Source organism: Eptatretus burgeri, chromosome 1 (assembly GCF_056783735.1).
Source record: "Eptatretus burgeri isolate ZD-2024b chromosome 1, Ebu_testis_v1, whole genome shotgun sequence".
NCBI lineage: Eukaryota > Metazoa > Chordata > Myxini > Myxiniformes > Myxinidae > Eptatretus > Eptatretus burgeri.
In genome coordinates this window covers 40,710,952-40,732,605 of record NC_140961.1, presented here as the reverse complement: position 1 = coordinate 40,732,605, position 21,654 = coordinate 40,710,952, and the positions used below count along the sequence as shown (strand labels likewise).

Here is a 21,654-nt window from a genome sequence, read left to right as displayed (position 1 = left end):
CTCATTAACCTGCGCAAACTCTTCACTCTGTGGCGACATGAGGTGCATGCAAAACAATCAACAGGTACAACAGATGTAAATAAAACCTGAAACTTTTAAAATATGCACCTGTGGAAATGTTAAAAATGCTATAAATATGTAATCACTAAAATAATTTTCTTGTGCATTTTGCGGTCGTTGCTGTTGATGGGGGCATGCTAACCATGTCACCTGACTTGCTCTGGAGAATGCAGATTTTTTTAATTGCAAACCAGCAACTCTCATGTGTTAAATACCACATGGGTTAGCTCGTCTCACACAATGCAGATAAACCAAAAACAGTGACATTCTCTCAGCTCACTCTCAATGTAGATCCCATGCTTTCCTTTATGGAAACTGGCCAAGACCATTGGCTTAGGAATGAGCGATAATAATTTACACGAACCATTTCCCAGTGCAAGAGAGCCAATGTGTCGAGGCACAAACAATTAACATCCCGTGAACAAACCCTCCATATTATGTGCGATCACGTAACATGGCCTCCATAAACTTGACAAACGCAGAAAATTTTCACAGACACTATTGCATTGCAAAGACCCACGAAACCTATTTTCTGATTGAACGGCCTCATTCAGTGGAAGTGATTGCAAATGATCTTGGTGGTGTTGGATGCACAATAAAGAGGTTCAGTCGTTACCCTGACTGTTTCAATTATACGTCGCTGGGTGTTCTAGCACGGAATGGAATGCCCGTGGTGAGACAACCGCAGCAGAGGAGCCACAGTGCCTTCTGTATGTCCTGATTCCGAAAAGCGTAGATGACAGGGTTGATGACGGAGTTGTACGTGGCTGGAAGGAGTGTGGCATACGTGTATATGCTTGGAAAACTGATGTCCCCCACAAGGCTGTAGATGGAGAATGGCATCCAGCAGGCGGCAAATGTGCCCAGTATAATTGCGAGAGTAGATACACCTTTGCGCGTTGTCACATAGTGCGATGTGGCGAGGAAATGGCGCTGCAACGCGATCTGCTGGGCATGTCGACAAACGATCTTGCAAATCTGTGTGTAGAGCTGTAGCATCAGGGCAAACACTAAGAGGAATGTCACCGCCAAAAACACGATGTGATTTTTGGTAAGAGGTCGAATAATGCTGCAGGTCGCCATGTCTTGAAGACAGTTCCAACCGAGTGCTGGGAGCAGGCCAAACAGTGTTGACACCACCCAGATGAGTGCAAGCATGACGTACGTGCAGGAAGCTGTGCGCTCAGCACTGTAGGTCAATGCATAGTAAAGAGAAAGGTACCGGTCAATTGTTATTGCCAGCAGACTGCACACAGAGGCGGAGAAGGAAGCAACAAGCAAGCCGACACTGGTCAGACTCGTCATGTCTGAAGGATAGATGTGCTGAAAGATGAAGTAGAAAATGAGTCCGAGGCCAGCCAAGAGGTCAGCTGTCGCGAGGCTTCCAATGAGCAAAAACATTGGTTCTCGGAGTGTCGGGGTGTGCAAGATTGCAGCAATCACAACAGCGTTTTCAGCGGCAATTATTGAGCCAGTAACACAAAATGCCAGATCCCAGGGGTTTATGGAGTTCATTGAGTCCACTGATGCAACAGCTGCTGAGACATTTCTGTCACCTGATGCTTCAAGCACTCGACTCCATCGACTTTCAGAGAGGTTGAAATGGGGCGGCCATTTTGTGGATGTTGTCAGGCCAGCCATAGCTGTTGTTGCCAACACTTTACTCTCCAGGACCTAGTGAGTAAACAATTCAGGTCACCATTTTGAAAGCAGTGATAAACATGATCATGAACAATTTAAATCTCATTTGCACACTCAGTTGACATCTATAGCAATAAATGTGTGTGTGTGTCTCATTCATAACTCCAAAACCATGTTAACTAACAGCCCAAAACTTTGCATGCATACGAAGGAAACTCCACGGGTTTGCATGAATGAAAACTGGGTATTTGGGTAGGTTTAAACACCCCTTTTGAGGATAATCAACGACTTACCTTCATGAAAAGGTTAGCCTTGGTCAGCCCAAGTTCACCTCGCAGGGGTCTTATCCGCCATTTTGATTCAGCCTATGAAAAATGTCTTGCCTTGGAAACACGATCGACTCTCACAGACTAATTAAAGTATCCTTACTATAATTCATGGACCTGTGTTTGTGTGTTTGTTTGTTTGTTTGCCGTGTTACTCCAATAGTTGTCGGCCAATTGCATCCAGACTTGCTACAGAGGATCAGCATGACCCCCAATTAATGTATCAGGGTGTTTTTACCTTTGCCTGGGGTTTTAGGGGTCGAGGGGGCACTCAAACGATCTATGTAACTGTGTATCGTGTAGTGCCGTCTCCAGGTGGGGGAGGGTAATACAAGTCTCCACCATTTACAGTGCAGTATTCCTTTCCCCACGTTTTCCAGTGATTTTAGGAATTTTGAATTATAAGCAGTACGTATGTATTTTTTTTTTGTATTTTTTTTTTTTGCTTCATGCATGTAACCCGGGTTTTTGTTTTTGTGTATGCAGAGCTGTCAGTTGCCTATAGACTGCCCAAATAATGGTATGTGTCAGAAGAACACGCTGCATGCTTGGAATAACGTCACCCGTAGTGCAGGTACTCTGCTAGTATAATCAAAATATGATTTCGGATTTGAGGATCGGATCTCGTGGACTAAATAAGTGTTAAAATATCAAGTGAAATCTGAAAACGTTTAGAAATTACCAGTTCTTATAACTTAGCATTTAAGCGTATGTATTGAAGGAAGGCGATGCTTCCCAGGTCAAAAAACCAGTAAAGACCAGTAGCTTACTGGTCAACTGGTACCAGTTGAAAACCAGTAGCCAACTGGTACCAGTAAAGCCAGTTGGTTTCTTCCTGGTTTTAATATGGAAATTGGAATAGAGTGAAATATTACCAGTTGAAATACATGTATTTAACTAACTGGTATCAACTGGGACCAGTACATTGTAACTGGTATCAACTGGGAGACCAGTACATTGCAACTGGTATCAACTGGGACCAGTACATTGCATCTGGTATCAACTGGAACCAGTAAGACTTTAACTGGTACAAATATGAGCTACTGGTTTTTTCAACTGGGAAATTGGAATTCTGACTGAATTTAACTGGTACCAGTTGAAACCAATAGAGACCAGTTAAAGACCAATTAGAACCAATAGAGACCAGTTGAAAATGTGTCCTGGTTTTAACTGGTTTTTCGACCTGGGTTGCACCTTCTCCATATTTACACAAGAACATGTGAAATTGCCAAAGCATTAAACTTAACTTTTCTACTCTTCTGACAATTGTGTTGAGTGAAGAAACAATTAAGGAATATGCCCGAATTGTAACTTGATTGAGTGCAACAAAAACTAATTTGAAAGTAGGTGAAAGATCCTATGACGCCAGCAGTGGGTATGGGGACCGTGGCTCGGTTCTCCATGAGGAAATCTCCGGAGTTTGGAAGGCAAAATAAATTAGAGGATTAGAATAAGTAAAGCAAACCACAAGTTCAAGATAGAATTGAAAAATGTTTTCAGTGGCGGCAAAGCAATGCACCTGGGCGTCGCATCTTCCATAATTAGTTGGTGGACATTAAAGATCCCTTTGTGAAGAGTAGGGGAGTTATCCCTGACATCCTGACCACATTCCAAATTACTCTTCCGACCTCCAGGGGCACTGCATCAGCATCACTGTCACACCCTCACTCAATGATGCTACTCGCAGCATTGTGCTGGACAGGAAAAAAAGATGACCAGACCCCTTTGTATTGTATTTTATTGTGATAATATTTTAATTAATTTACTCTGAAAATTTTTCATTCAATTTGTTTTTCTGTCAAGAACGCATTCCTCATTTACCACATTTAAAAGTCAATGGGATTTTGAAGTTCGATTTACATTATGTAGATTTAATCGATGTTTTCCAGGAACGCATCTCTCTCTATGACGTAAATAGTGAAGTGTGTGTGTGTGTGTGTGTGTGTGTGTGTGTGTGTGTGTGTGTGTGCATGTGCGTGTGTGTGCATGTGCGCGTGTGTGTGTGTGTGTGTGTGTGTGTGTGTGTGCATGTGCGTGTGTGTGTGTGTGTGTGTGTGTGTGTGTGTGTGTGTGTGTGTGTGTGCATGTGCGTGTGTGTGCATGTGCGTGTGTGTGTGTGTGTGTGTGTGTGTGTGTGTGTGTGTGTGTGTGTGTGTGTGTGTGCACACGCGTGCGCACATGGTCATAAAGTATAACACAACATTCTCCTTTCTTTTCTCTCTCTCTCTCTCTCTCTCTCTCTCTCTCTCTCTCTCTCTCTCTCTCTCTCTCTCTCTCTCTCTCTCTCTCTCTCTCTCTCTCTCTCTCTCTCTCTCTCTCTCTCTCTCTCTCTCTCTCTCTCTCTCTCTCTCTCTCTCTCTCTCTCTCTCTCTCTCTCTCTCTCTCTCTCTCTCTCTCTCTCTCTCTCTCTCCCCCTCCCCCCTCATCGCACCCCTCCTTCCCAGAGTGTATGGCGACATGTGGTGAGGAATCTCTCTCCCCCCCTTCCTCACTCTCCCCATATCTATACCAATAAAAGGCAGTGTGTGTGTGTGTGTGTGTGTGTGTGTGTGTGTGTGTGTGTGTGTGTGTGTCAGTGTGTCAGTGTGTCAGTGTGTCAGTGTGTGTCTCCACCATAACTCAAAAACTATTAAACCAAGCAGCTTGAAACTTTGCAGGTATACAAAGAAAACTTGAAGGAAGTACATGAGCGAAAAATAGGTGATTGGGTTAATTAAAACATCCCTTTTGAAGATAATTAACGGCCTTATTTAATTATATCCTTCATCAGGCGATCCTCAACCACATCGCTCTCTGAGTTTTAAGGAGTTTCCAGGGTGACCTCGCTCAGGTAGGAAGCTGCCATGTTTTTTGGCCTGCTCAACCCTACCCCGACTTGGAATAGGCCGAAACGATTTCTTAAAGATAAAGTTTTTTTTCTTCACTTTCCTCACTCATATTGAATGCCTGTTCATCATAGCTACGAATCGTTGTGCACATCGCTTTTGGAAGTGCCATATGTTTTCAAATTAGGAGCTTGGAGTGGTTTAATGCATCCTACGATAAGATTTTTGCGAGAAAATTCAAGTGTATTATCAAGTGTATATTCAAGACTAATTCAAGTGTATTATCGAAATATTATTTCGGATATCTTCTGGACTAAATAAGTGTCGAAATCTGTTGTGAATTATGATAATTTAAAGAAATAACGAGTCTCAAATCTTAGCCGAAACACCTATTTACTTCAAGCAAACAAGGCTATGTTTCCTCCTCCATATATACACAAGAAAATGTGAAATTTCCAAAGCATTTAACTTATATTTTTCCACTGTTTGGAGAATTATATTGAGTGAACAAAGAAAATTCGGAACGTAAGAAAATTAACCAGCTTCAACCAGATCTATGTCTATATTTTCGGAGGTTTCGCAATGTGCTCTACAGGGCATCAAAGCAAATCTGGTAAGAAACGGACGTTTTAAAATGGAAGTTATAACATTTGCGCGGACCTCGAACCGATGTACCACATGACATGCACAGACGAGCAGGCAAAATGGTGGATTTTCTGCAATGTTTATTTCAGGGAAGCAGCTTCATTGAACTATATGATTTGATGCATTCACTGCTCGACCTCATGCCCTGTCCCCCAGAGGGATTGCCTATACATAGTGTCTGCCAGATATATGTATATATCTTTGGATGTTTCGCAATATACTATACAGGGAAGCAAAGCAAATTTGGTTAAAAAAAACGGACTTTTAAAATAAAGTTATAATGTTTGCAAGGACCTCAAACCGATGTACCACGTGACACGTACACAGATGAGCAGGAAAAATGGTGCATTTTCTGCAATGTTTATTTCAGGGAAGCAGCTTCATTGAACTATATGATTTGATGCATTCACTGTTCGACCTCGTTCCCTGTCCCCCAGAGGGATTGCCTATCCATAGTGTCTGCCAGATCTATGTATATATCTTCGGATGTTTCGCGATATACTATACAGGGAAGCAAAGCAAATTTGGTAAAAAACAAAAAACAAACGGACTTTTAAAATAAAGTTATAATGTTTGCAAGGACCTCAAACTGATGTACCACGTGACACGTACACAGATGAGCAGGAAAAATGGTGCATTTTCTGCAATGTTTATTTCACGGGCAATAGAACTTTGCGATGTCTCCAGGGATGTTCTGCATTTAGCTGCTACTCTTTTGTTGAATAAATCATTTTATTTCATTAATTCATTTTATTTCATTGAAAAAACAACATCAGACTTATGCTTGATCAGCCCGTGTTCACCTCACAGGGGTCTTAATCCACCGCTGCATGCGCGACGAAGACAGGCTTTAAAGTTAAAGGGATCCTTTATGGGATGCAGCGACAGCCTGGCCAACCGTTCCTGGTTTGGTTTGGTAGATTTGGCAGCCATATTGGATTTATACAAAAACATATAAAAATCGTCTTCTCCAGAACGGCTGGACAGATGGAGGGGAAACTTCACACAAATGTTCCGCAAGCCCTGGGGATACCAGGGTAGTCACAAATAATTGAAAAGTCACATGGTCTGGCAGCCATATTGGATTGAGCGAAAATCTTTTAAAAAAATGTTCCTCTTGAACCGCTTAATCAAACTGCTTGAACCGATGTAAAACTTTAGAATTGTGATCTAATAGTGATGGGGAATATATGTTTTAAATTTCAACCTGATCAGATACATGATCTGGCAGCCAGAATTATTGATTTTTAAAATCTGGGTTCTTTTTGATTTTTTTTTTTTTTGAATAAGGCTCACTTGGCTGTGCCGGAATGGGTTTGAGGGTAGAGGAGGAGTATCTGAAACCCAAATCCTATCCAGGTTCCTCCTGATGACTTCATCTTTGCTTTTTGCTTGTTCGGGTTCCTTCTGATTATTCCAATGCAGGACTATACATATTTGGTCTTCCATTTGAGTTGAATTTATTTTTAATCCCATTCTAAATTCAATTGAATAATAATGAACATCATGGGTCAGGGTCAGGTGTCTGATCAAAGCGGGGTTGCATTTATATGTTTAGGGTCTTGGTACCCGGTCATCACTGCCAGCAGTTATAAAGTGGCAGTTCTCGTTATGTCTCATCAATTTACGTAACACACCAGCACACAAACGCCACACAAAATACACCACATAAAACCACAAAACTAGCGAGGGTCTGCAATCTCTGATTGCTCTCTTTCTTGTTTGATTCTGGGGACCTTTTAAGGTCTTGAGTTCAAGCCCCTGTTGGGCCGTTAAATAACACCAGGTGGGTCCTTCCAAAGTCGGCAAAATAAGTGCCAGCTTACTGGAAACAGGGAGCACTGCATCAGTGGCACAGCCGTGCTCTCAGCAGTGATGCAACCAGCAGCAACAGGCTGCATTCATAACAATAAGTTTGTGTGTCTCTCTCCTCCATAACACTAGCAGCCCAAAAGTTTTTTATGCATACTAAGGGAACTCCAAGAGATTACATTAATGAAAACTGGGTATTTGGATAAATTTAAACACCCCTTTTGAACATAATGAACTTATCTCATCCTGAAAAAAACAAAATCAGACTTATCCTTGATCAGCCCATGTTCACCTCACAAGGGTCTTAATCCACAGTTTTGTTGGCGGAATCAAAAAGGCCTTGCCTTGTAACAGGGCACACAGGCCTCTGGTGTACATTTAAAGACTGAACAACTTGTCTTCTATCATTAAATGAAGGTACCGTTTTGAGGAAATATTGGTACATTTTGATTACAACTCATGCAGAGGAAATGAGATCATGCATGTTTTGTTGGCAGCAATTGCGGCAGCAGTCTATGTACACCACCCAATGTACATCATGGGTCAGGGACACTGTCGTGTCCAAATATCAACTCTGATAATGTAGAGGAAAGAAAACAGTGGTCTTAAATTTTTTTTAAAGCTTTTGGTTTTCGCCCAACCTTTCAAGGCTTATTAACAAACTGATGGACACATAATTCACATATTGTATTATGGGAAGTAAATAAACATTTGAGGCGATGAAAATCCGCTTTGTAGTGAAATGGCTGCACATGTAATTAATTAGTCAGGAGGCCGGGAAAATTCAAGAGAAATATTTTTTATGTACACATACACTTTAAAGTTATATGAAATGTATGCATCCACTTTCGTTCACTCAACATCACCTCTGAATTTATATACATTTCAAAAACTTAAACAATGCATTGAAAACTGAACAAGGTATGTTTTCATGACAATGAAAACAGTCTGGATTAAGATTTTAAGTCTTTAATTTAAAAAAACAACAAAAAAACTGTCCTTTTGTTGGAATTTTGTATGTGCTGTATGCCGCTGAGATGTCCAGGAGTGTGTTTAGTTATCAAGCAGCTCGCTCACGCTTGCCAAGCCAGCCATTCCTTATCAACAGTTTTGAATGGAGTGTTTGCTTGAGAGTACTTAAGCCACTTAGCGAGCACTCTTCAAGAAACTTGGCAACTGAACACACCACATATTCATCACATGGCGACGAGGGAAAACATCTATACCATGACTTCTCTTTGGCCATATCGATGAATTTGTCCCTCTGTAATTTTTTGAAAATTAAGTAATTCATCAAAAAATGAATAATTAATCAATGAATTGATAAATCAATAAATTAAAGATACCCTTTATAGTCAAATCACTTGTTCACTGTAATCTCCAAATATCAGCTTCCTTGCTCAAAAGGTGGCTGAGATATTGCCCAGATGAGAAAGAAAATAAATAAGGCGTTAATAAATCGATAATGATTAAGTAATGAATCAATTAATTGATAAATAAAAAAATTTAAAACACCCTTTTTGTTAAAGTACATCTTCACATTTGTCTCTAAATTTCAACTTCCTAGCTCAAAGGATGGCTAAGATATCGCGCAGACAAACAAGAAAACAAACAAGAAAGAAAACAAGAAAGCGAGAAAACAAATGGAGTAAAAACTGAGTAGTCCCTTCCTTTGGCACCTGGCGATGATGTCATGCATCACCTGGATATGGAATTGGGAGGAAGTGGTGTGCAATATTTTGGTTTGTAGTCAACAAGGAAAAAACAAGTACCGGTGCAATAAAAGTACACTGCCCCCATGCCAGATAAATAAAAAACAATCCCCCAGCACGCGACATCACCGGGGTGCCTTCGGCACCCGGCAATGCCGCCTTGCAGCACATGAAGTTGGAATTGGGAGGGAGTGTTGTACAATAATTGATTGATTAATTGATTAATTGCATACTTAAAAGAAATAAATGATATATTCACTAATCATAAAATAATAAATCTTATGCAATTGACTGATAGCATTCCTAAACCACCACCGTTTCATCCGAATCTGGAACTTTTTGAAAATTAAGTACTTAATCAGAAAATTTAATAATTAATTAATTCCTCAATAAATCAAAAATACTCTTCATAGCCAAATTACTTGCTCACTGTTGTGTCCAAATTTTGGCTTCCTCACTCAAAATATGCCTGAGATATTGCCAGAATGCGAAATAAAATAAATCAGTACTTAATAAGAAGATAATAATTAAATAATTAACCAATTAATTGATTGATAAAAAAATTAAAAACACCTTTTTTGTTAAAGTACATCTTCACTTTTGTCCCCAAATTTCAGCTTCATTGCTCAAAGGATGGTTGAGATATCCCCTGGAAAGCTCCAAAGACAATAATTAATCGATTAATCGATTAATCAATTAATCGATAAATCAAAAATACTCTTTATAGCCAAATCACTTGCTCACTGTTGTGTCCAAATTTTGGCTTCCTCGCTCAAAATATGCCTGAGATATTGCCAGAATGAGAAATAAAATAAATAAGTACTTAATAAGAAGATCATAATTAAGTAATTAATCAATTAATTGATTGATAAAAAAATTAAAAACACCTTTTTTGTTAAAGTACATCTTCACTTTTGTCCCCAAATTTCAGCTTCATTGCTCAAAGGATGGCTGAGATATCCCCTGGAAAGCTCCAAAGACAATAATTAATCGATTAATCGATTAATCAATTAATCGATAAATCAAAAATACTCTTTATAGCCAAATCACTTGCTCACTGTTGTGTCCAAATTTTGGCTTCCTCGCTCAAAATATGCCTGAGATATTGCCAGAATGAGAAATAAAATAAATAAGTACTTAATAATAAGATAATAATTAAGTAATTAATCAATTAATTGATTAATAAAAAAATTAAAAACACCCTTTTTGTTAAAGTACATATTCACTTTTGTCCCCAAATTTCAGCTTCATTGCTCAAAGGATGGCTGAGATATCCCCTGGAAAGCTCGAAAGACAATAATTAATCGATGAATCGATAAATCAAAAATACTCTTTACAGTGAAATCACTTGGTCACTGTCATGTCCAAATCTCAGCTAACTCAAAAGGTGCCTGTGATAGTGCCAGGATGAGAAACTCAAAAGGTGCCTGTGATAGTGCCAGGATGAGAAATAAAATTAAGTAATTAATAAATAGTTAATAATTAAATAATTAATCAATTAACTGATTATTCAAAAAATAAAAAAACAACTTTTTTGCCAAAGCACATCTTTAACTTTGTCCCCAAATTTCAGCTTCTGAGCTCAAAGGATGGCTGAGATCTCGCTCGGACAAACAAACAAACAAGAAAACAGTGAAAAGTGCATCGCCTGGATATGGAATTGGGAAGGAATGATGTACAACAGATCAAGCAGGTTGGAGAGACAGAAGACAGAGACAGAAGCAGGTTGGAGAGACAGAGACCTTGGAGCCCAATTGGTCTGACCACACACATCCTACTCCATTAAATTGGACAACTCTCTGTATGTGTGTACGCATGAAAATCATAGAAAATAACAGGGCTGCCCTAATCTCTACAAAGTTTTTCCTACTTATTGGTAGTACCAAGGGTCAGGTCATGAACTCAAAAAAAAAAAAAAAATCTCCCTGCCCTTTGCAAGAGTGGGCAGTGAGACGACTTCCGACTTTCGCTTGTATGCGTGCTTCAGAACATGTGGCTGACTGACCCCTGCTGCACATATGTGGAATTATCAGCCACGGCACAAAATATATGTGCCCCATCTGCCTCACAATCCTCCCACCCAACCCTCGCCCGCCAGGCTCTTCCCAAAAGGAGCAGGTGTTTGTAGTTGTCCAAATAATCCATACAAAGGTAGGAAGCATCAAATACAAAAGCCTTCACCTTTTGCAATACCAGGAACCATGTGCCTCACCAGTGATTACTGCATGGATCCTGACCAACAGGGTGTGTCTGCCACACATTATGCTCTGTGTGGTCCACAGATAGATCTGGAGAGTTCCTGAGAAAAATTGCAATTGAAAGAAGGACAAAGCTCCCGGTTTGCACAAACTGCAAAAAGCAGATACTGCAACTCACTCCAGCCCCTTTGAGGGTTATAGCCCCTGATTATAGCCCCCCTACTGGGTTGGTCGAGCGAGCTGGTCAACACATGTCGAGAAAGTAATAACGTTCTCGTTCCTAATACGTTGCAGTACGACCTACCCTGTTGTGAGGCTATATTGAGCCGCAGGCAGTATCTGCTTTTTGCAGTCTGCTCATAACCGGAGGTTGGTTTATTTTTCTTTTAAAGGTAAAGGAGGTATTTTTTTATAGTGCTTCCTCTGGATACACCATTCCACAATTACATTCTGCAGGTCTCCATGGGCTTATGTATTGACAACAGTGGGAAATTTGCAATAGATTCACGTGGAAGGATGTTTTGTTGTCCTTGTGAATGCGACATACATCGATTTACCAGGATCAATGTATGCATTTGATCATGAGTGACACTGGTTCTCTGGGTGGTGGAGATACATGACCATGAGGTCTTTGACATCATGATCTCATGTCACGTCGCTTTGGTGTTTTCAGTGTTAATGGTGGAAAGAAGAAAAGAAACATTTAGCAGGATGAGATACCTGTTGATAACATTGGTAATAATAGGGTTGATAATTATTCATGTGAGCAAAAGGACAGTGACCGTCGAGTTTGTTCTGCTAAGGCGTTGTCAGGTACCTTTTCCATGGACATTCCCTGGGGTTTTGCTCAATTCCCCAAGTACCGTTACTGTGCAATTACCAAGCAATTTACCCTAAAGTCTCCTGGTGCAACATGGTATTCGACAGCATGTAAGGTTCATGGTGAAGCTTGTACGTGCTGGATGAACAAAAATAACACAATGAATGGTTAAATAAATATTGAACAATGCATTTCTGGTTGTCCAAAGATTAATCTGCCCAGTGGGAAAAGCAGGTTGACTCAGATTATTTATGAATCAACAAGACTTTGAATTTGTGAGAATCATCATTACCCGCATCCCTTGTTTTTCTGTCTCTGTCTATTTTCTCCCTCCGACATGCTTTCGGCATTTCCTCATTCTCCTTCTGCTGTTCCTTTTGTGGCATGTTGTCCTGATCCATTAGGTGTTCTCATTCTTCCACGAGCCTGGACTATGTATGCAAAAAATCCACATATTGTACTCACCTAGATGGTCGTCCAAAAATTTCCACCACCCTGCTTGTAACCATTAAAAGTAAAAGGTTGATGGGACTGCAAGAACATGTGTGAAGGGGAAACTGGGGTGACTTGTGATATCCCTCCAGTGGCCCGATTATTTATTTCCTTCTGCAAGGTGGACGGCTCACAGGTTGTCAAGAATAACCCAGCACAATACCAACTGGAACGGCATTGGTCGAGGACATACCTCCTCCAGGCTGAACAGTTGACGTTTTGTATCCCACCGATAGGCCGGATCAACCAAAATCTAATCAGCTTGTTCGAGTCACATCCCTAAATCATCTGTCAAGTTTTATCATAACTTGTCCACAACCTTTTGAGATATATATAGTTTTTGGCCCGATATCTCAATTTTGGAAATTTGGCCGGTGTTGACTTTTTGACCCCAAAAATAATTGGTGGTAGAATTCAGCGACCTCATATGCAAATCCTGTTGAAATTTCTTGTCAAGCAGATGAAAACTGAGGATTTTAGAAACAGGTCAGAGTTGTTGACCTTTGGCCGATGTTGATCTTTTGACCTCAAAACAATAGGCTTCTTGCTTATGATGAACTCTACCAGGGTGTGAAGTTTTGTGAAGATTGATTTGAAGTTTGACCTGTAAGCAATTGATATACAAACAAGAAAGATGTCATGCATTTTTTTTTGTATACCTTGTCGAGGCTCATATGAGAGGAAACACACATCGCACAGCAAGGGAGGCAGGAGACAAAATTGGTGGGAGAGGGAAGGACAAAACAGTGGGGAACATAGACATTAGGAGATCTGGGGGAAGGGAGAGGGATGGGGCGGGGAACACGGGGTATACAAGATGGACATTATAGGGACTTTCAGAAAGGAATGTAGTGAATTTGAAGGAGGTGGTTTTGGGGTGGATTGACGTGGGTAGACAACATCGAGGATTTGGATGGGAGAAGATAAGAGGTGGTGGTGAACGGCTGTTTTGAAGACCTGGAGGGAAGAATGGGATTGAACAGAGTTAGAGAGTTTATTCCAAAGGCGGGAAAAAAGAGGAATAAATGAGTGAAGGCGAGCAGTGATTCGTGATTTTCGTAGTTTCACCAGAAGGGGGTTGCCAGCAGACCTTGAGCGTCCTGCGGAAATATGGGGGAGACATATTGTAGACAGAGTGGGGGGGGCGAGACCGGAGAGGAGACGGTAGAAGACAGAAAGACTCCCGACTTGCCTGCGGTGAGAGAGTGAGAGGCCCAAAAACTCAGCCTCATCGCAGGAGATACCAATGATCCGAAATGCCTTGGTTTCCACAGCGTGAAGCCGACAAAGGTGGGAGGTAGGATGCACCAGCCCAGAGGGGAGAGCAGTACTCCATCAGGCTGCGGACGAAAGCTTTGTAAGTGATCAGGAGCTCAGGTGGGCCGAGGAAGGACTTTGCACGATGGAGGATTCCCAGTCGGCGACTGGCTTTGGAGGCCAGGTTGGAAATGTGGCTTTCCCAGGAAAGATCATGGCAGATAGTGAGACCCAGAAGCTTGAATGAAAGGACTTCTTCCAGAGGATGCTTGAGAAAGTAGATTGGGGGGGGGGGGGTTCGAAACGGTCCTTTCAGAGAGACAAAGTGAGAGTGTGAGATTTGTCCATATTGAAAGACATGTTCGACATGTTGGACCAGTTTGTGATTTTACCCAGATCTGCAGAGAGCGAAGAAGCTGCTGCTTGTCAGTCTGAGGGATGACCGATGGTATGACAGAGAGTGGAGTCATCACCAAAGAGATAAAGAGGATTTTCCAGAGAGTCGGAGAGATCATTGATGAAAACCAGAAAAAGAACAGGGCCCAGAACGCTGCCTTGAGGATCTCCAGCCTGGACAGGAAGAGGAGATGAAAGATCTCCATTTTGGGCCACACCTTGACTGCGACAGGAGAGGAAGTCTGTGAGCCATGAGTGGAGATGGCCTTGGATACCATAGGAAGAGAATTTGTTGAGGAGGGCAGGATGCCAGACAATGTCAAAGGCACACGATATGTCTATTATGCATATGGCTCTGATTTCATGTCTGGCAGTTCGTACCTCCATCCATTGTTGGGAGAGCAGAAGCAGCATATCTAGAGTAGAGTGACCTGGTCTGAAACCAAATTGGTGATCAGAAATCAAACCATTGGAGAAGAGGAAGGATGCATTGCACGATACTTGTAAAATCCCCCAAAAAAAATTGACCTTAAAAATAATTGGTGGTTGAATTCCTATGCCCAAATATGCAAATTATCTTCATATTTCAAGTCAATCGGATAAAAATTGACAATTTTAGAAATGTGGCCTATGTTGTCCTTGCGTCGACTGTCGATCGACCGTCACAGGGACAGTAACTCCAATCTCCAAAAGTTTCAGAACGATCAATTCAGCGGTTTGGGCAGGAGGCCAAAATATCACAATATTGTTCCAGGCTTTAAATTGGTGAACCAATTTTGTGACCCAACATGCAAATTCTGTTCCACTTTGTAGAGTACCCGGCCTCCGAGTGTGTGGAGATTGTTCATCACTTACTGAAAAAGTACAGTCTGCATCCTGCAATAAAACTCCATGGATATTTGTGTGGTGTGCGTCTAAAGGGGTCTAACAGGTCTAACGGGTCGAAGGGGTCAAAGCAATGTGAAGGTCGAAAGGGTCTAAGTGGTCTAAATAGTCTTTAATTGTCTATAAGGGTCTTAAGGAGTCTAAAGATCTAAAGGGTATTTTCCAATGGTAGTTCGAGTCAAAAGAAGTCTCATGAGTTTCAAGGTCTACCAGTGAAGGGGTTTAAACGGTCTTAAGGGTGTAAATGTCTTCAAGAGTCTCAGGGGTCTAAAGGGTCTTGAAAGGTCTTCAGGGGTCTAAAAGGTCTAAAGGGATATTTAGTGTCGAAATGGATCCAAAGCATCAAGGGATCCAAGTGGTCTGAAGGGTCTTTTTGGGGGGGGGGTTAAGGGTCTATATGTGTGTTAGGGGTCGAAATGTTTGGGATCTCCAGGCTGGAGATCTCCAGGTATCTCCAGTTAGGGATCTCCTAATGTTAGGGATCTCCAGGCTGGAGATCCTCAAGGCAGCGTTCTGGGCCCTGTTCTTTTTCTGGTTTTCATCAATGATCTCTCCGACTCTGGAAAATCCTCCTTTATCTTGAGCATCTCCAAGGTCTTATGGGTCTTAAGTGTCTAAGTGTTCCAAAGGATCTTCGGGATATTAAGTTTCTCAGCAGTTTTGAAGTTTCTGAGGGGTCTAAAGGTTCTAAATGGTGTAAAAGGTATAAATAGTCTGAAGGGTTAAGGGGTCTAAGTGGTCCATCAGGGCAAGTGATCCAAGTAGTCTAAGAGGGTCTAAGGGTATAAAGGGTATAAAGGGTCTAAGGGGTCTGTTTAAACCAACAGTAGTTGCAGGTCTGAGTGGTATATCAGGTCCAGGAAGTCTAACGGGGTCGAAACCCTAAAGGGTCAAAACAGTATCTAAAGGTCAAGGGGTCGAAGCGGTCTAAAGGATGTCAAGGTCGAAAGAGTTTATGGGGGATATAAAGGGTATCACAAGTTACAAGGGGTCTTCAAGGTCTAAAATGTTTTGGGGGGGGGTCTAAAAGGTGTAAGGCCTGGAGAGGTCTAAATGACAAAAAAGGTATTGTTGCGAATTCGCGCCCTCCGGCGTGCGAACGGCCGCGTAACTCAAATAGCGGCACGTCGCCCACCAGATGAACAATTCTGTCGTGTCCCTCTCGGACCAACGCCGGGAGCTAGTCACGGGTGGGCCTTTCGACCTCACCACAATTGTGCCAATCGGCCACCCGCGTAGGATAGGGTTGTTCGCCAAACTCGACCTACCTAAGTACCCACGCGGATGGTAAACCGGGCGATTGTACCTCGCCGCAGGTCGACTCCGGACACGAGCCGCTTGGGCGGCCCATTCCGTACTATCGGGACTTACGTTACGTACTAACTGAGTGGTGTTATCGTCGACCTGGACGGTTCAGATTAATTACCGGGATGTTGCACCCACTACGAACCCCTTATGTGATGTAAGATGGAGGGTCAACAAAGAAAAGACGAAGCGAAACGGGCACAGTTCAACAAGCATGCATTTTATTTCCCGGCACACGGAAAGCACATATATACAGCCATACAGAATCAAAATGCACATAAAGCAAATGTAAGAGCTAAAACCGACTACGCGCACACACAGCAACACTTATACAGTTTTACTTCACAGACGGCGCCAACACAGACATTTGCACAAAAGCAAAGGAAAGAAGCCACCCTCACAGACAAGGAGGCAGACGGGCCTGTAGGCCAAATGTGCGCGTGACCTGGAGGAGCGGCCAGGTCCGCGAGACCGGGGAGGTCTTACCCGCGTCCTCGTGACGCGTTGGTGGGCAAGCCGCAAATGTGGCCGCGCCGCTGTGCCCCGACTCCGGGCCTCTGGCGGGTTTCGTTGGCACCACGTTTGGGGTGGGGTGGGAACGGGGCCCCCTTTTGCACTATCTCAGCGCGGGGGAAAGGGGGAATTGTTGATGCCCTGGGGCAGGGGAGTGGCTGGCTGGCTTGGGTCCCATGACGAGACGAGCGATCCCCCACAACGCAACCTCGTCGCCGACCGCCGTCCTTCCTGCCTCGGACCCGAGCTCCCTTGCTTGCAGTTCCACCGCGCGCACTCGACTCCACTCCGCCAACGCACGCTCCTTGTCCCCCAAGAGCAACCTCTCGACGACACTCTCCAAGCAACTCCAAAAACCCAACTCTCTCCAATTCGCCTTGCGCTCGCCTTTTTATAGGCGGCAGGAGCAGCCAATATGCAAATTTTAGGATCAGAATGCGATTGGAGGCGGGGCCACGCCGCCCCCCCCCCCGGACAGCCATTGGTCAGGCAAAAATGGGCGTGAACCTCTCCTGATCCTAAAATTTGCATATACGGACTTCACATACACACGCTTGGAGGCGGGACCAAACCGCCCCGCGCTCGCCAATTGGACGGAGGAGAAGTGGGCGTGAAGCATTCCTGATCCGAATTTTCCCCTCGGAAAGGCCGCCATTCACGCTCACGGTTCGGTGCGTTCGGCACCAATCACCGAACGGGCCCGAGACAGCCCGACGTTCAGTGTTCACAGGTGGTGTGGGAATGGCTGTGGAAGCGATGATGTGGGATGAATTCATGAAGGTAAAGGCGAAGGTGGTGGAGGGTCTTCTGTGGTGAGGGTTGGCGTTGTGGTTGCTGTCTGCGGATTGGAGTGTGGTTGTAGTTGGTGACGATGGCTGGCGTGGTGGTTAAGGTGGTTGTTGTGTGATGGCGGTTGGGACGTGGTTGGTTCAAAATAACGACAGAACAGAAAAACGGCTATCTCAAAGCGTCGCAGCCCAGATGAATCACACATAAATTCCCTCTAGACAACGGGTTTGGGCTAACTACACATGTACCTATGAAGATATCTCACCTGAGGGTCCTTTATAGTGTAATGCGAATTTCCACAGCCGTAACAGTATGTTATAATAGGCCGTAATTATTCGATGTCAACTGTGATGATGGATTCCATGACCTTGCTGATCATTAGAAGTACAGTTCGCTAATTGGTCTGTCGTTAAGGGGATCCGATTTTGCAGCTTTTTTATGCAATGCTGTGATGTTGGCTGATTTCCAATTTCCAAAATGAATATGGGAGACCAGTCCTGAAGTGTAAATAAATATATATATATATTTATATATATATACATATATATATATATATATATATATATATATATATATATATATATATATATATATATATATATATATATATATGTATTAAAACTCGTGAATATTAAAGAAGGTGTTACTAATTTTGAGTTCCCCACCTCCTGAAACCCACAAATGGAGATAACAACCACCTGAGATACAGACAGACCTAATAAGATAATGCAGCACAGGTGGAAGTGATGCTGGTGAAAGGTCCTTGTTAGATGTTCTCCCCAGCATGGCACCAACTTTTCCTTTGCAGAGCACTCAGCCCTTAGCGCACCTCCCTCCTGACCACATGAAACAGGTGCTCACATCACAAGGGAACTCTTACGTGGCTTGTCCACAAATATATACCGGATAGCTATATTTATATCAAAGGTTCTATTTTTTGTTCATCCATCCATTGCTTCCTCAGCCTTCCCTCTCGCCCCTCTCAAGACAAACAACAAAGTATCTATTTTATTTAATTTGGCCTCCTCTTATTGCCAGCTCGAAAATTCACCAAACTTAACAATAACAGCCATGTGCATCGTTCAGAGTTTGTCTGATAATGATGATGTATATGTGTAGTTATCATGGCGAGGCATCATTGTGAACAAGGGGACACCCAGCCTTGCTTGAAGATAATTACACGTGGGTTTTCCAGCCACAGAGCAGATATTTTGGCATCGACCACTCGTATCCTGATGGCACAGAATGTCAGTACACAGCGAGTGGTAGGGAACCACTACCACGACAACCACTTTTAGTAATGGCCCTAATTATTCCCACCTTGTTGTGAAGTCGGCCGCAGAAACTTTTTGAGCCAAGTTTTTCACAAAACTGGCTGGCGAAGCTCGACTTGAAGGTGGCAGGAATTTGGTCAGGGCACCTGCGACAGCTCGCACACTCCTCGCACGAGACACCCTGAGTTCATGGACGTCCACCGGCTGATGCTGCACCCAGTTTGAGGTCCATCCGATCGGGACGGTGAACTTTGTGATACAACGCCCTACATGTCGCACCCGAAAAGCCACCATCGCATAGTCGGTTGGGATTTGAACCGAGACTCGACGGCTCAGAGTCAAGCGCACACCTGCACGACCCACGACTCACGTACAACATATGAACATCCTTCTTGACGAAAGACAACTCACGATTGCAATTTTAGTCCTCCAAAGCATGCAAGAGGATGAGACAGCCGGCTTAATGGCGTCTACGAAGGACGTTCCATCGCCTTGCTCGACTGGCAATGAAACGTTTGATGACATTTGCGACATCGTGAACTCGATCACTGCACTATATATATATATATATATTTCCAGCATTGGGCATGCAGTACTTGTTCGTGGGTTACACCGGAGTAAAAAATATTTGCTTGTTTGAACGTAAAAGGACCAAGGACTAAGTTAACGGCGAATCGTTCTCCTGGTCTTATTGAAAACGTCTTGCTAATAATGAAGTCCGAGCAGCGGGAGAGACGTGCGCGAGTTTTAAACTCACGAATGCAATAATTGCTTGCGGTCCAAACGTCCAACTCGGACAAGGGGCAACACCTGGAGAGCTTACACCCTCATGGATCACACTCAGACGTGTCTCACGCGCGGCACCCGTGTGCATCCCTTAACCCCATCACGCACACAACGTACAGCACTCACCTGATACGTCGCTGTGATGCTCGTTCTAGGCACAGGTGCACGGAGCTGTGCACCGTGCAGGGAAAACGTGCTGGAGAGGCGCGGACTTGGATTCAAGGCATTTTATCCTCGCGGACGGCCCAAAGACCGGGCACGGTCGGCAGGCACGGCACAACGAGGCGCACGGGCGGGAGATGTCCACCAGGGCTCTCCGAGGAGCTCTTCTCTCGCATGCTGATATCGCGTTGTGACGTCAAGCTGCAAGACACCGGGCTCTCGAAGTGCTGTCTATCTCAATTCTTAATTCAACTGTTCTCTCCGTGTCTGTCTCGCTCTATTATGGTGTATATCCCACCCTGACTCGGTCTGCTCTCCGTCCCTGTTTCCACCCACCTATCTCTCTCTCTCTCTCTCTCTCTCTCTCTCTCTCTCTCTCTCTCTCTCTCTCTCTCTCTCTCTCTCTCTCTCTCTCTCTGCCCGTGCTTTGCTCCCACGCTCTCGTTGCAGGCGATGACCCGGCGCGCAGGCAACGCGTTCAGAATGCCAAATGAGCTCCATTCACAAAAAAACATCATCACGGGCCTGGTGGGCATGGCCACACTGCACGAGGATGCACCGCCCGTTTCACGTCACATCCATGATCCGCAAGCCCGGGACCTGCTCCTCCAATCGGCTTGGTGAACTCTCCCAAAAGCACCTGAAGGCATTTTTGAAAGCGATCCCTCCGGCGCTCCTACCTTTGGAACCTCAAACAACGACAAGTCAAAAGCGAAAGGCGATGGTCCCCGACGAGATAGAAATTGAATGGATAAAATCACGCCCAAAAAACGAGTACCACCATCAATTTCCCAGGTGTTCTATTCGCCTCCAGGGAATGAACGGATCAACTTGTTGACCATTCACAGCAGACGATTGGCAATATCACAACTGCACATCCTGATGCTGCTGGCATTGTTATTGCTGGAGACCTGAATCGTCTTGACACGTCCCCGCTCACATCAGGTAATCAGGTCCAACAGGTGAAGAAACCAACTCGCCAAGGAGCAGCGTTGGACATGCTCCTCACTAACCTGAAGTTTTTCTCCAACGAACTCGATATATACCCTCCAATTGGCAATAGTGATCATAACACAGTGATTTGGAAGTCATGTATTACAACAGCCCAGTCGAACAAAGTAATGACAAGACAAGACCCATTAAGGACTCAACACCCCAAGAATTTGTCCAATGGATGACTCACCATGACCGGTCGGAGGTTAAGGAGAAGCCTGAGGTCCAAACGAAATGTGATTCTTTCTATCGTACAATGCATACAACTTTTGACTCCTTCATTCCCACTAAGCAAGAAAAGTTACACAATGGTGATAAACCAGTTACACAATGGTTACACAATGCAATGACTTGCATTGATCAAAAGTCTCATGAATAAAGCGTCAAAAGCTTTTCAGGCAGAGAAATGAGCAACGGAAGGAAGTTTTGGAATAAAATTTCTAAATTGATTGTAGAGGCCAAACTGCACTTCTATCACGATAGAGTTCAAACCCGGCACACCTCCTCATATCGACCTGGAGGATGACCAGCAACAGCCAACTACATCAACGACCACTTTGTGGAAATTGCGAAGGATGTTACTCCTTTAGACTGCTCAACACTACAGGCATACTTACCAGCCCCATCCATGGTCCACATCCAGTAGTGGAGGAACATCAAATCTACAAAGTCCGACGGTACATCAATCGCAATATAATCTTCTGGTCCTGATGCCTGACGGAATCCCAGCCCGTTTGATTCGTCAATTCAGTGCCCCATGAAC

The 21,654-nt window shown here is 43.5% G+C and overlaps 1 protein-coding gene across 1 annotated transcript in view; it reads right to left on the bottom strand.

The window, feature by feature from the left end:
* LOC147034320 (G protein-coupled receptor 12-like) overlaps positions 1-20,418 on the bottom strand; it is a 21,178-nt gene extending 760 nt beyond the window's left edge. Inside the window, exons 1-2 of the mRNA XM_085880725.1 lie at positions 19,863-20,418; positions 1-1,734 (exon numbers count right to left, since the gene is read on the bottom strand). The exon at positions 1-1,734 is cut by the window's left edge and continues 760 nt beyond it. Of these exons, the coding sequence (XP_085736851.1) occupies positions 691-1,701 (1,011 nt within the window). The 5' untranslated portion in view covers positions 1,702-1,734; positions 19,863-20,418 and the 3' untranslated portion in view covers positions 1-690. The remainder of the gene's footprint in view (positions 1,735-19,862) is intronic.
* Between the last annotated feature and the right edge of the window lie 1,236 nt (positions 20,419-21,654).